Source organism: Festucalex cinctus, chromosome 21 (genome assembly GCF_051991245.1).
Source record: "Festucalex cinctus isolate MCC-2025b chromosome 21, RoL_Fcin_1.0, whole genome shotgun sequence".
NCBI lineage: Eukaryota > Metazoa > Chordata > Actinopteri > Syngnathiformes > Syngnathidae > Festucalex > Festucalex cinctus.
Genome location: NC_135431.1, coordinates 18,033,530 through 18,047,491, shown reverse-complemented (window position 1 = coordinate 18,047,491; position 13,962 = coordinate 18,033,530). Strand labels below are relative to the sequence as shown.

Genomic DNA, 13,962 nt, shown 5'->3' with positions numbered 1-13,962 from the left:
TGCCGACTTCTTGAAACTTTCTGGAACACTTTTCTTAATAATAAAATGCTGGCGACCGGTCCGGAAATAAGCGGAATGCTTGAACATTAGCCGTGGCAGAGCTGGAGACTGATTTCACTGTTTAGTCTGACAAAAGTGCGAGAGACTAAACAGAGGAGATTTGTTGAAGTGCTGCTGTGGATCACTGTCCACATGTGTAAATACTCGCCCGTGAAACACAATACCAAATCACCAAGTGAGAAAAAAAAACAGCATCCAGATGTTCTTTGAGCAAATATTTATGCCTCCAAATGTTATATTGAATCTGTAAGGCTTTCATTAAATCACAAGGCTCCACTCACACTCAAGTTCTGTCAAACTAAACTCAAAGGAAGTTAAAAAAAAAAAAGGTGCAATTATGCTATAAGGCTAACCATATCGTAAACAGGGCTTTCACTATTGAATATTTTGAGAATTGACTATTCCATCGAATAATGTAGGGATAGAGTACCGATATTTGGAAACCCCAAATAAGCTAGTTCACATGCATTTGTTGTCGCTCAGTGATATTTACAGCGAACTTTTCATTTATGAATTTATTGAAATTACCTAACCTTGCTCTCGCAAGATAAATTCTGGCGGTATTTTGTGATTTTAGACTTTAGAAAATAAATTATGCTGTCACTAAGAACTCGCTACACTTTTTATTAAAAAAAAAGAAAAAAAAAAGTCTAAATTAAAATATGTTGAAATTTTGGAAAACTATTTATAGTAGAAAACTTCAGGGAACTTTTTTTTTGTTTTTAGTTTTTAATTTAGTTAACACATGCTGGTGACCCTGGAAGCTCCCCGAATTTTTTTTTATCATTTTAAAACAAAGCTGTCAATTATTTATACGGTTATAGTTAAAAGAAAAAGTGTATAATTAAAATTTTAATCTAATATTTTCTCTTTTACTATAAATGAATATAGGCTTGAAATATCAGCTATCGGCCTCCTTGACAACTAATAATTGATATCGGTATTCCCCTTGAAAAAACCATGTCGGTCTATCACTAATATAATGGGCTAAAATTGATTTTAAAATGTAATGCTAAATAATTGTTTTCCCGATGACTGTTTAATGTTTAAACTGACTATTGTTGTTTATTTGGTGGTGCTACTGTTTAATGATGAAAAGAAACCCAATAAACATTTATTAATTGATGAATTGAATAATCCTGGTTGTACTGCAGGGATTTTCGTATCGTTGTGGATCAGTGAGTAAAAGTTTAAATATAAAACCTCTTTCCTGCTCATGGTCGCCGCTTTCCTGTGTGGGAAGGAAGGATGTCTGGAGGAAGCCTCCTTTTTGCACTGATTATTTTTTAACCTCTCTGTCTCTCTCACTCTCTCTATCTCTCTCTCTATCTATCTCTGTGTGTGTGTGTGTGTGTGTGTGTGTGTGTGTGTGTGTGTGTGTGTGTGTGTGTGTGTGTGTGTGTGTGTGTGTGTGTGTGTGTGTGTGTGTGTGTGTGTGTGTGTGTGTGTGTGTGTGTGTGTGTGTGTGCGGGTGTGCGGGTGTGTGTGTGTGTGTGTGTGCGTGCGCATACGATGGGAGCGCCAGGTAGGGAGAATTTTGAAACAGCTGTTTGGATTCTCAGTCAACGGGGCTGAGCTTTGCCTTACGTAACCTGCTGTGTGCGTGTGTATGTGTGCGCAAAGTAGTGCTCGACATCAGTCCAACCAACCGGCGTCCCGGCTCGCAGCACTTTTGCAGAGGAATTTAGCCGCTGCTCAGCAACTATTAAGACTTGGCTGGTTGGAATTTAGGCTCGGCGCCTCCTGTTTTCGCAGGTGTTTGAGCACCGGAGCGCTTAAATGCTGCTTTTGAAGTCCACTGAGCTTGTCGGCGCACGTTAACAGGCAAAGAATTGCTTGCGTGTATGTGCGTGCGTGTTTGGACCAGTGTGGACCAGGACATGTGGTTCTCCGTGGTGGGCAGGAAAGACCAGGTATGTTTAATTAGATGTCTAAGAAGGTGGATTGACTTTAAAAGGAGATTGTGTTTTGATGTCTGTTGGATAAAGTGCGGCTGTTGCACGTGTTGGTAGCTGGCAGCTTTGATGGCCTTCTGGTTTCTCGCTATACTTTGTTTGCTTTAAGGGTCGCCTGGCTAATGGTTCAACTCGTGTACACGTGCACATGCAAGCACACAGACTTAGTTGGCATGTGTATGCACTTAGTTTGCAGCTATCTGCATTTTACAATTTATCCATTCAATTATTGGTAGTTGTTCCTTGACGTATTAATTTAATATTCATTGGAAATTAATTTTGAATCAAATCATGTTTCCCCCTTAATGTTACTGTAATCCGTTTAGTCTCCCTTATATTACTTTAGAAAAACAAAATTGCAATGGCATAACGAGACTCAGTGCAATTTCTGGAGAAATTGTGTGGGAATGCTTAAAGCTGAATGCTAAGCTGAATGCTTATGAAGTCAATTGAAAGAGAAATTATGTGAAAATTACGAAGTTGTAATTGAAGTTGAAAGATAAATGAATAAAAAGAAAACTTGAACTGCAATCTGTCTAAGGTAGGATTTAATCATGTCAAGTAAAATTATAATCTTATTTCCTGACCTGATAGTAACTTGGTATAAAACCATTGTATGTACTCAAATGTGGCCCAAGCGAGGTTTGAACCCAGTTTCTGCCTTGTTCAAATTCATGGCGAATTGCGTATTTATTTTGAAAACTGTCATCTGAAGCAAAAAGAAAAAGAAAAGAAAACGCCAACGTGCATTTAATCATTTCAGTGAAATTTTAATGCACTTCCTGATATGATAGTCAGTGGGAAAACATTTATATCACTAAGCATAATGACCCTGGATATATTGGCAATGTACAGTCGGAGGTGGGATTCAAACCCAAGACCTCCTGGTTACTGGACAACATACTTAACTTAACCAAGTGCTCCATTGAGCAGTACCAGAGAGCTGGCAATGATGAGAAGTTGTATGTATGAATTGGGCGTGGAAAGTGGGACTTAGAAAAAGTTCAATGTCAGTCCCATTGTCAATGAATGAGGAAAAGTTTATATTTAACATTAAATCGTGCGAGTAATATAAGTAACGTGGAATCACACATAGACCCCGGAAGGCGTGAATTTTTGAAGCAAGTTGAAATTTGAACGGTGTAAATCGGAAGTATTATGTGAGAGTTGTTTCACGGCAAAAAATAGTGTGGATAATAAAAATCTGAATAACGTGGGATGCTTTCAGCATTCCCACAATGAAACAAAACGTAAAAATTCATTGTGACTCATTCAGGTGTGCGTGATTTGGCCACCAGGGGACGTATAATAGTCATACAGCCAAGTGAAGAAGTGTTGCAGCTCAACTATTGTAAATGACTCAATAATCTGTAGTAATGATTATTTGCAGAGGATAAAGAATATACAATATACACACACACATAATATATATCTTTTTTTTACATTGCAAAACACAACCACCACCCCCCCCAACCCCCCCAATAAGTGAAATCTAAAATATAGAAATACATGCTAGGCATGTTAGTGTAGCATTTCCGACACTTTAAGCACACTTTCAAAGTGATGCAATTTAAACATGTATAGTATATTGAGGGAACAAGATGAATCAATAATACAAAATATTGTGCAACGTAAGAATTAAAAAAAAAAAAAAAAAAGACCACAATGATGTTGATGAAGCTGATGTAATGCAGTACATTCCCGTTTTTGTGTTCAAATATCTGTTGCTTATAGGGTTATAACACCACAACTCTCAAATGCTAATCTATGGTGTTTTCCATTATGTGTTAGCATGAAGCTAGCAGGGGCATTTCTAAGTCAAAGTTGATTGTTTCTAAAAGTGCGTTTGGATTGTCGTGCATCACTCAACTCTTGTTTTGGTTATACAATCGAGGGATGGAACAATAAGAGAGCAGCAAAGCGTTGCTTGTGTGTTTGTTTGTTTGCCTGAAGGAACGCTTGCACAAGTGAAACAATGGCTTGGAAAAAGACCGCCGCCTCCCCCGACCCCCATGTGGTCAGCAACAATGGGGCGATGTCTGATTTCCTGTGCAGGAAAAGTTGTTGCGCCATCTCACCAAGTCTCATTAGCGGCCACTTTCGCGCGTTTGGCTTTAATTTTCACCCGCGTCTGTGTTCAATTATCGAAAGTAGCGCTTGTATTTTTAGTGCACGTTGGGCGAGGCATGAAAATATTTAAGAAGAAACCTTCAGGCCCTGAGGTGTTCTTGTTTGAACACGCGTGACACAATGCAAATAGGCACAGGTGCAAATTATCAGCTTGAACTTGTGTTGGGCTTTTGCGGACAAACTGAGGAATGCGTTACACTTGTGTGCCAAAACAATTCCTGTTTGTTCTGCTTGATTTCAACCTGTGTTTACCTACTCCGAACGATTCCACGAGTGAACAAAAGTAGGAATTAATAAGTGTTGTTTCTGAACCGGCCGTTGCGCTTCATTCGACTTAGATTACAGAACAAACCTTGGAGCTATGAGGTGTGCCTCAGTTTTTGTGTCTGGGCCCCGTAAGGAAAAAATAATAATGGCCAAGTATTTTAAGGAAATATTTGATATTTTTTGGAACAATATGTAGTTTTTATTCAAGATTGAAAATGTATAAAATTACACCAGAAAAACAAAACCATTCATTCTCAGTCCTCTTTGTAGCTCCTTTAAAGTCATTCAAACGTCCAACACACACAAGAAACAATTCTTCTGGAATATTTTTTTGTTTTGTTTTTGTTTTGCTTCACAAAAGCCATTGTCTCAAAGTTATTTTTTTCAACTTGTTCAAAGGCAAACATCGACTAAGGGGAAGTCAGATAACATTATTTAAGAAAAGTCTTGTTAAAAACTAACTAAATATTAGAAACATCTGAATTATTATGCACTAAAAATAATATATTTAAAAAATAAAACCTCTTAGGTGACTTTTACAGAAAAGTCATTATTTTCAACTGGTTTTTACTTTTCCAGAGTCATTCAAACGCAACGTCCGGCTGCAGGAAGTCACTGAGCTCTCTAACAATACAACAAAGCTGAAATTCATCTTATTATGTATTAAAAGTTATTGTAAAAAATATATTAGGTATGTATTACATACTTAGTTAATTGTTAAGAATCTTAGAAAAAAGAAAAAACTATAGAAGAAAACATCATTGGTGCATCATATCTAGATTTTTGTTGTTAATCATCACAAGAAAAATTATGTATTAAAGTCATAAGTAAAAACAATCTTAGGTGTTTATGACATCGAACTATTAGTAACGTTTAATGAAAATGCATTTTAAGCACTTATACAAAGACGCCAAAAAAATGGCTACCATTGGAAAAATAAGTCAGTAAAAACAATCATAGGGCCTTATTACATCCCAAAACTCCAAGTAAAATGCTATAAAAATATTTCAGGTGCGTATTGCGCACTAAAAGTCGTTTACTTTGCAAATTCGTTTCATTCAAATGGAATCAAATCAAATGAAAATTGCTGAAAACTTTGAAAAGTGCGAAGGAACACCAGTAAAAATCAACCTTCCTGCTCCTAAAGTAAATCAACATACCCCAACTTGGAGAGACACTTATTTTACTCATGTGCCAATTTATGGACTCAAACTGGCATAGTCTGCTACCACTTTTAAATGGCCACAAGGTGGCACCGCATCCACATATTGAGTTTTGCTTCCTCCTGCAGGGCGCTGGCCAGGAGAAACTGGGCATCTACATCAAGTCGGTGGTCAAGGGAGGCGCCGCCGACATGGTTGGTACCGCAGTGACGTTGGACGCAAGCTCACGCACACACTGAGGCATTTTTTTTTTTTTCTGTCTGCGTAGGATGGACGTCTGGCCGCCGGCGACCAGTTGCTGAGCGTGGATGGGCGCAGCCTGGTGGGTTTGTCGCAAGAGAGGTAAGACTTGCACATCGTTTCTCAGTGTTTGCGCGCACCTCACAAAAAGTCTGTTGACGCCTGTTACACCCAAGACGGAAATGTCTGCCTCAACCACGCACACACACACACACACACACACACACACACACACACACACACGCACACCCCTACACACGCACACACACACCCACACACACACGCACGCGCTATGTTGATGCTTTGTGGGTGCTGGAAAAAGACAAATAAATGATGTGAATTGACCACATCCCACCAATTCAGGCCTGGGAACGATTTTGAATTGCTGTTTGTGTGAGTCAAAAACATCACATCATTCTGAAGGAGACGTATTGCGCATTGTTTAAAATACATACACAAAATAGTGTTCCCAGGTATTTTAGTAATAAACTGTTTTAGAGTGGACAATATGGCCCTAAAATAAAATCTCAGATTTTTTTTTTCCCCCACAAATATCTGATCACCAGAGGATCGAACACAAATGCTGCAAAAAAAAAGACTAATATACTGCAGTTGACAGCGAGTAGTTGTGAAAGTCTTCTTTCTTTGTGTTTGCATGAATGTATTAAACTGCCGCCTAGTGGCCAAGCCACACTGTTTTTTATGTGTACTTTTTAAATACATTCTTTCATTATTTTTCATGAAGTACAGTAGCGAAAGTGCTATTTTTATTTCATCAATGAGTTGAGTTATTTTTGGGTTCAACTTTTTCCCGATTTAGATTTCAAATTTTGTGGAATGCTAGCAATAATGTCTCCTTAAATCCAGTGGTTCTCGTCTTTAACGGTTAAGTGCTTGTGAATGTGACCGATTGATCCACGAGTTGATGATTTGTGTGGGGCGCGCTCGTCCAGGGCGGCAGAGCTGATGACCAGGACGGGATCGGTGGTGACGCTGGAGGTGGCCAAGCAGGGAGCCATTTACCACGGCCTGGCCACGCTCCTCAACCAGCCCAGCCCCATGATGCCCCGAGGTACACTTTGCATCCATTTCGTCACCTGCCAACACAAAAGCAACTTCCTCAAACCGACAATGGAATTTTCCTATCTAGGAAAATCCCCCTTTTTTGCACACTATGCTATGACTCACCATCACTTCCTGTTTGTGCAGCCGCAGATCGCGGCCGCGAGAAGAACGGCAAAATGCGTCCGAAGAGCGAAGGCTTTGAGCTGTACAACAGCTCGGTGCAGAACGGCTCACCGGAGAGTCCGCAGGCTGGCTGGGACGCTTACCCCGAACCAAAGAAGATGAGCGGGGACGACCGGCTCCTGAAAAACCGGGCCGACCACCGCTCCAGTCCCAACGTGGCCAGTAAGAATGCACAATTTTTGAGAACATTCGCCAGTTGTCTCTTTTCCACAATGAACTCAATGTGTTCTGTCCTCAGATCAGGGGCAAAGTCCTGCGGGCAAGCCAGTGTATCCCGCCGGTCCCGGCACCAAGATCACCTCCGTCTCCACCGGCAACCTGTGCGCTGACGTAAGTGCTCTTTTCATCTGGCAGCCAACCTCACCCTCCTGAGGAATTCCAGAAGAGCGTGACAGTGACACTAGGACGCCATGGGAACTATTTTGTGGGAAACTGCGATGGTTTCTATGCGTCAACACTTTCCTTCGTCCTGATTTTGACAAAATAGCATTTTAGCAGCAAAAGCATTATCACTAAATTATCATTAACAACAGCATGATGTAATATTAGGAATCCTTAACATACAAGCACTGTCTTTAGTGGGAGTTTTTTGTGGACCTCTGCTTAGTATTTATTGTTTCTCTTCGTCAGGATGAGCCTTCGCCCCCGCGCCCAGAGGCGTATCCCATCCCCACGCAAACCTACGCCCGGGAATACTTCACCATCCCGGCATCCAAGAGCCAGGATCGCGTGGTGGGTCCCGGGCCCGGATCCTCGCAGCACTGGCAGGCCATGGAGGACCGGGAACGGCTACCCTCGGTGGACAACATCCATAACAGCATGCAGGTTCAAAAATGGTCCACACTTGGGCTTCTTAGGCGCTGATTGTTTTTTTTGTTTTGTTTTTTGTTGTTGTTGATTTTTTTTATTTTATTATTATTTTTTTTAATTTTCTAAATATGTGCAGTACTACTTTGGGCAGTGTTTACTTTATTTTAAATGAGCTATATAAATGTTGACTTTTTTTTTTTCCTCCACCTTTAGCGGGTCAACCACACCCAGGAGGACATGTACCCTTTGCCTGGAGTTTTGAGGCCGGATGAGCGCATGCAGCAACATTACCAGCAGGAGTACCAACACCGAGACATGGACTATCAACACAGAGATCTGGACTATCAGAGGGGACCTCCGGGTAAGAAGCTTAAAGTAATAATATGTTATATGTGACCTCACTAGTCTAAACATGACATTGTGATTAATATTACATTTGTGGAATATGAGTTATGAAGCAAAATCGAGCCATTTGTATCCATCTCAGGGGGCGGCCATTTTGCTACTGCAATGCATATGAGGTTTCACAAAACTGTTAAAATTCTTGGAACGATTTAACCGGGTGGATCCAAGTAAATATTATGCAATAAAACATTTTTTCAAACTGTATTTCAGTTTCCTATTAAGGGCCAACTCTCCATTTTGTAAATTGCCACAAGTTCTGATGGAAAAATCCCACTTTTGAAATTTTTCTGCATTTTGCAAGGCTTGTCAACAACTACCGAGCATCCAGTTGGCTCGAAAAGTTCCTTCTTGTAGTTGTGATGTGGCTTTGCTGGGTTTCAGGTGTCGCCGGAGGGGACCACTGGCTTCCTCAGCAGCAGGTCTCGTCCTCGCTGGAGTCGTCCACGTCCAGCCAGGAGCATCTCAACTTCTCAGCGTCGTCCACATCGTCCGGGAAGAACCAGAAGACTGGCCCGGGCCGCTGGAAGACGCCCAACGCACCGCACACCCCGCACGCCGTGCCTCCGCACTTGGCCCAGGCGCCGTCCCGCTCGGACCTGCCGCCGCCCCCTCCCCCACCGCCGGCCCCCTACCCGGACGCCTTCGACCCGTACGAGCCCCACGCCGAGATGCCTCTGCCGCCGCCGCCTGCCGCCGCCAACTCGGTGACGGCGCAGCAAGCCGCCGACCGCAAGAAGCGCGAAGAGCAACAACGTTGGTATGAGAAGGAGAAAGCTCGTCTGGAGGAGGAGAGGTACTCCACTGTTATTTTTATTTTTTATTTTTTAATTATTATTCCACTCATTTTTTTAAATATTTTTACACCCTCCTAATTCCCGCATTGATTATTCCGCATAATCTACAACAAATGTGTGACAATTCCAACAGGGAGAGGAAGAGGAGGGAGCAGGAGAGGAAGCTGGGCCAGATCCGGGCCAACCCCGTCATGCCCGTCCAGCCTCACAACAACGGCGGCACCGTGCCCCCTCCTCCGCCCCACCACCACCCGCACCAGCAGCCACCCCCTCCAGCCTCCATGGGCCCCCCTCACGCGTACCCGCCCTTGCAGCCCCCCTCCAGACCCGAGAAGCTGGCCAGCCTGCCTCGCTCGGCCGTGCCTCCCGCCTCCAATCCTCCAGGTAGCGGCCCCTCGACACTAGGGATGTAACGATATCCAAACATCCCGATACGATATCACGATATGAAGGGCACGATACGATAATTATCACGCTATTGTTGGGAGGTTGGCGGTTAAAAAAAAAAAGGTCACAATATTGTACAAAAGTGAGCTCATTCTTAAAAACAGGGTTCCCGCGGGGTCTTAAAAAGTCTAAAAAAAGTCTAAAATTCAGAAAGTTACATTTTAGGCCTTGTCTTAAAAAAAAATGTCTTAAAAAAACAGCCATATTTTCATCCTAGGTCTAAAATTTAATTTACCCAAGTCTAAAATTCTTACATCCGTTCCTTACATTCCGAGAAGTGTCTGCTCTGTAGAAAGAAAGAAAAAGAAAGAACAAAAAATGTGCATGTTGCGTTGTTTCTGTTATTTGCGTGCTCAAAGTGAAGGAGACATTTGAGGGGGTGCGTTTGCATTGTAGTTCGGGCGGGCGGGAGCTAAGGTACATGGTACAAGTGAGATGTGACGCGCGGCGGCGGCTTTTTTTGCCGCGAGATACGACAACAGGAGGGGGAGGAATTATCGTTGTTGCTTTCTACGGACATCTCGAGCTCAACATATCAAGCTAACCTTACCGGGACAAAAACAAACAGGCAGTGTGGTGAACGACGAACTTACGGCACGGGATAGTGTGCGCGCGCGCGTCACAGCGAGTGTCAACAGACAGTAGCAGAAGCCGGTGCCGTACATTTCGGAATTTCCCTTGGCTATCGAGTCCTCTGCACTTGTATGTTCCGGTGTTGGTACTGCGCGTGACTCAAAACAATAACTCCCGTGACGATCCAATGCATGAATTCAAACTTCACACAGGTATGTCCCACAGCCAACACACCAGCTAAGCTAAAAACACATCTCTCTCATCTCTAAAAGCATCTGTCTTTTTTTCCCTGTCAATGTACACAACTAGCATGACAAGCAGATAGGAGAACTGAGATGTGCCCGCAATGAACTTCATCAAACTCAAAATGAACCGCAGCAAAAAAACAAACAAAAAACAGCAGTGATTCCGTGGGCATCATCGTGTCTCAGATTAATAATAATAATAATTAAAAAAAAGTCATACATTAACCAAACATGAATGTGATGGCAAAAGAAAGAAAAATTGTTGATAAAAAGGTAAGGTTACTTTTGGCAATATTTTTTCGATATATTAAGTGGTTAAAATGTGTTTGATAGATTTATTGTTCCATAAGGTGGCTTCATATTTCTTTTGGCTGGAGGGTAGGTTTATTTAATGTCTCAAATTTTTTATGTTTCTGAAATACTTCACACTGTGCACATATTGTGTTTGTGTCTTTTTAAAGGTTAAATATTTATATTTCAAATTATCAGCCTTTTGTTTTCCTGATCCTTATTTTGAATAGAAAAAAACAACAACCCAATTATAACTGTCAATAATGACTAATAAATATTTAATCTGATACATTTTTCAGTCATATCGCCCAGCCCTTTGTTGCGGTCTATTTAAATAATTGATTCAATATATGAAAATGTAGAAGACATTTTTGTTGTTGTTCTTTAACACATTTGAAGATACCGTAAAAATATGTGGTGTTTTAAGATTAACGTCGACAAGCAACAAATGTCACTGTAAGTTTTGAATATTTAAATGAATCGTATGTTTTGATAGCCACTGCTGTTGCAGGCAAAACTTGTGTTCCAATCAAATATTTTGCAAATATATCGAGTTGCGTATGCATAAAGTCATGCTACACCTCCACAAAAAATAGTGCGACCAAATCCTGTGCTGAGCGAGCAACTAAAAATGTTACTCGCACCAGTGCTAGTAGTGGAAAAGTTAGTGTAGAGCCCTGCAAGTTGACATGGTTTTGAGAATCAAATATGTGACAAACCCCCTTTTTTTTTTTTTAGGGGTCTTCGGTCAGTCGTGAAGTTGGTCTAAAATTTTACTGAGTGATTTCTGCAAGAACCCTGTAAAAAAAAATTAAATAAAAAATACACACAAGCATATTACATGCCCCTTCATCTGACCATTAGCATGGATTTTAAACATATAAGGGCCAAAACATGCCTTGTAAAAATGTAACTTCCACTAGAGGGTTCTAGAACTGCACAAATGGAAATGGAAATCGACCTGAGTTTTTTAACAGATGTGTTGCATTCAAGGAGGCAGATAACCAATATTTGGAGCCAATATTTATTTTCAGGAAAAAGGGGTGAAAAATATTGGCGTCAAACATTTTTAAACAAACAATACAAATGTAAATCTCCACTTTGTTGTAATGGCTTAAAGCATTTTTATTGAACATTTTTTTCTGACTTTTCAAAAAGTAGAATTTATTTTTTTATTTTTTTATCTTAGAAAATAAATCCTTTTAAATTTCTAACAAAATGTTCTTGGAGGCTCCCAGGGTCAAGCAACATCTCTTATAAAGTTAAATTTAAATAGTTCCCTGAAATTACAGTGGTTTTAGATTTACTTTTTTTGGCCTTCAGATTTTTTTTTTTAAATGCTGATACCGATATTCGGCAAAATGCCCAATATCAGCCAGGCCAATTATCAGTCTGTCCCTTGTGGCTAGAGTCTCTGTCACCAAAAATAACCCTTCCTGTTTTTGTTGTAATCTGATTCGGCCTTGACAATTGTGACATGTTTTTGCGGTTCAATAATATTCTTTGAAAACCCTTGTCTCTGAACCTTTCGCCATCATCCCAGCAGGTATGGACACGGTGATCCGGGACCTCCTGCCCCAGCAGCAGCCTCGCACTATTGAGCGGCGAGACCTGCAGTACATCACCATCAGCAAGGAGGAGCTTACCAGCGACAGCCTCTCGCCCGACCCCTGGAAACGGGACGCCCGCGAGAAGGCCGAGAAGCAGCAGCAGCTTCACATCGTCGACCTCCTGGACAAGGAGATCCAAGAGCTTCAGGTGGGCAAAGAGATGACCGAGGCCACCCTGAAAGTTCGCGGGCTTAGGACGAACCGCCATTTTTGCTCAGGCCAAGCCAGAGCGCACGGCCGAGGAGAGCGACCGTCTGCGCAAGCTGATGTTGGAGTGGCAGTTCCAGAAGCGTCTGCAGGAGTCCAAGCAGAGCGACGAGGACGAGGAGGAGGAGGACGACGAGGACGTAGACACCATGATGATCATGCAGAGGCTGGAGGCCGAGAAGCGAGCCAGGGTGAGCGAACCAAACGCTTTTTAGGGTCTTTGGTGGTAAGATGTTATAAAAAAAAATAAATAAATAGGGGGAATAAAATAAAAGCTGCTAGCGGGGCCAAAAGCAAAGCCAATGAATGTGCATCTGCAACATGCTTCTGCCATCGCTTTGCCATGTTTAGCTGCTTCAATGCGATTGGCTGGGGGGCCGAGTGGGCGGGGCCTTGGTGATGTCGCACAAGTTAGTTTTCAGTGATACTAGTAAAAATAGAGCAGCTGGTTGGGCCTGGAGAGCAGGAAAGGGGGTAGCTGACAGGAAATGAAGCTTGCTCTTCACTGGCCCCTTTCGCACTGCCTTTGTCCAAGGTGAAACACGAAAGACAGCTCTTTAAGACCCCAGATGATTCCCTGTTCCTTATTGGTTCCTTTTGTACGATGTTAAAAGTTCGACTGAAAGGGGCTGGTGATCCGAGCGGAGCCAATGTTTGGACTTGTCTGTATGTCCTCCCTGCCTTCTAATTTACAGCTTCTTCTTCCTGCCTTTTTTTTTTTTTTTTGCTAATTCACGTCCATGTTCTCCTGCACTTGCTCAAGCACCTCAACCCATCCCCCCCACCCCCTTTCCGTCCTCCCTTTCTTCCCCTCTCACGCTGTACTCTTCTTCTTCTTCCTCTTCTTTCTTGTTCTGCAGCAGCAGACTGCTGTCCCAGCTATCTCTGTCCTAGATTTGGTATGTTTCTTCCTGTTAATGACCAAAACCCAACCTCCCCGTTAACCCCGCCTCACTTCCTGTTTCCTACCTAGGGGGAGGAGGGCGGGCGCCCACCTGCCCCGTGTCCCACCAGCCACCCACATTGGTCATTGTGGTTGCGGGGGCTGAGGGAGTGGATGCTGCTTGTTGTTGTGTGTGTTGTTTTTTGGGGGGGGGTCTCTTTGTCCACTCAAAATGTATTTGGTGGATTGCCGTGGCAACGCTTTTCAATGCATAGGGAGGTGGCACCCTGCATGGCTGTGTGGCGGGTTGTGTTTCTTGCATGACGGGCAAGGGGGGTGGGGCCGAAGGACATATCATCATGATGGTCTGTCCATTCAATCATATGTGTGCGTGTTGACTTTCTGATGCATGTGTGTTAGGGCTGGGTGAAACGGCCTTGAAATAAATAAAATATTATAGATGTGAACATGCATAAATACATTCTATTACAGCACTTCACAGAAGTGCTTTCCATGCTTAAAATACAGAAAATATTAAAAATGTAAAATACAGTCACAAAAATACATTTAAAATGAATAGAAATAGAGTATTTGCCTGGCTCTTTGTCCCATGTTTGTGTGTGCGCGTGTGTGG

General features: G+C 42.3%; 1 protein-coding gene across 19 annotated transcripts in view; it reads left to right on the top strand.

Moving 5' to 3' along the window:
• afdna (afadin, adherens junction formation factor a) overlaps positions 1-13,962 on the top strand; it is an 82,183-nt gene that overhangs the window by 59,274 nt on the left and 8,947 nt on the right. For 11 of the 19 annotated variants that reach the window (XR_013281062.1, XM_077509776.1, XM_077509777.1 and 8 more), the window contains 12 exons: positions 5,704-5,769; positions 5,844-5,917; positions 6,769-6,887; positions 7,025-7,225; positions 7,302-7,393; positions 7,694-7,888; positions 8,087-8,234; positions 8,660-9,071; positions 9,206-9,456; positions 12,172-12,386; positions 12,457-12,636; positions 13,306-13,344. Coding sequence is in view for 18 of the 19 variants with exons in the window: in XM_077509776.1 (XP_077365902.1) it covers positions 5,704-5,769; positions 5,844-5,917; positions 6,769-6,887; positions 7,025-7,225; positions 7,302-7,393; positions 7,694-7,888; positions 8,087-8,234; positions 8,660-9,071; positions 9,206-9,456; positions 12,172-12,386; positions 12,457-12,636; positions 13,306-13,344 (1,992 nt within the window). In the remaining variant the exon portion in view is untranslated. Of the gene's footprint in view, positions 1-5,703; positions 5,770-5,843; positions 5,918-6,768; positions 6,888-7,024; positions 7,226-7,301; positions 7,394-7,693; positions 7,889-8,086; positions 8,235-8,659; positions 9,072-9,205; positions 9,457-12,171; positions 12,387-12,456; positions 12,637-13,305; positions 13,345-13,418; positions 13,909-13,962 lie in introns of those variants that run through there. The other 8 variants (XM_077509780.1, XM_077509791.1, XM_077509785.1 and 5 more) reach the window with 4 other exon arrangements.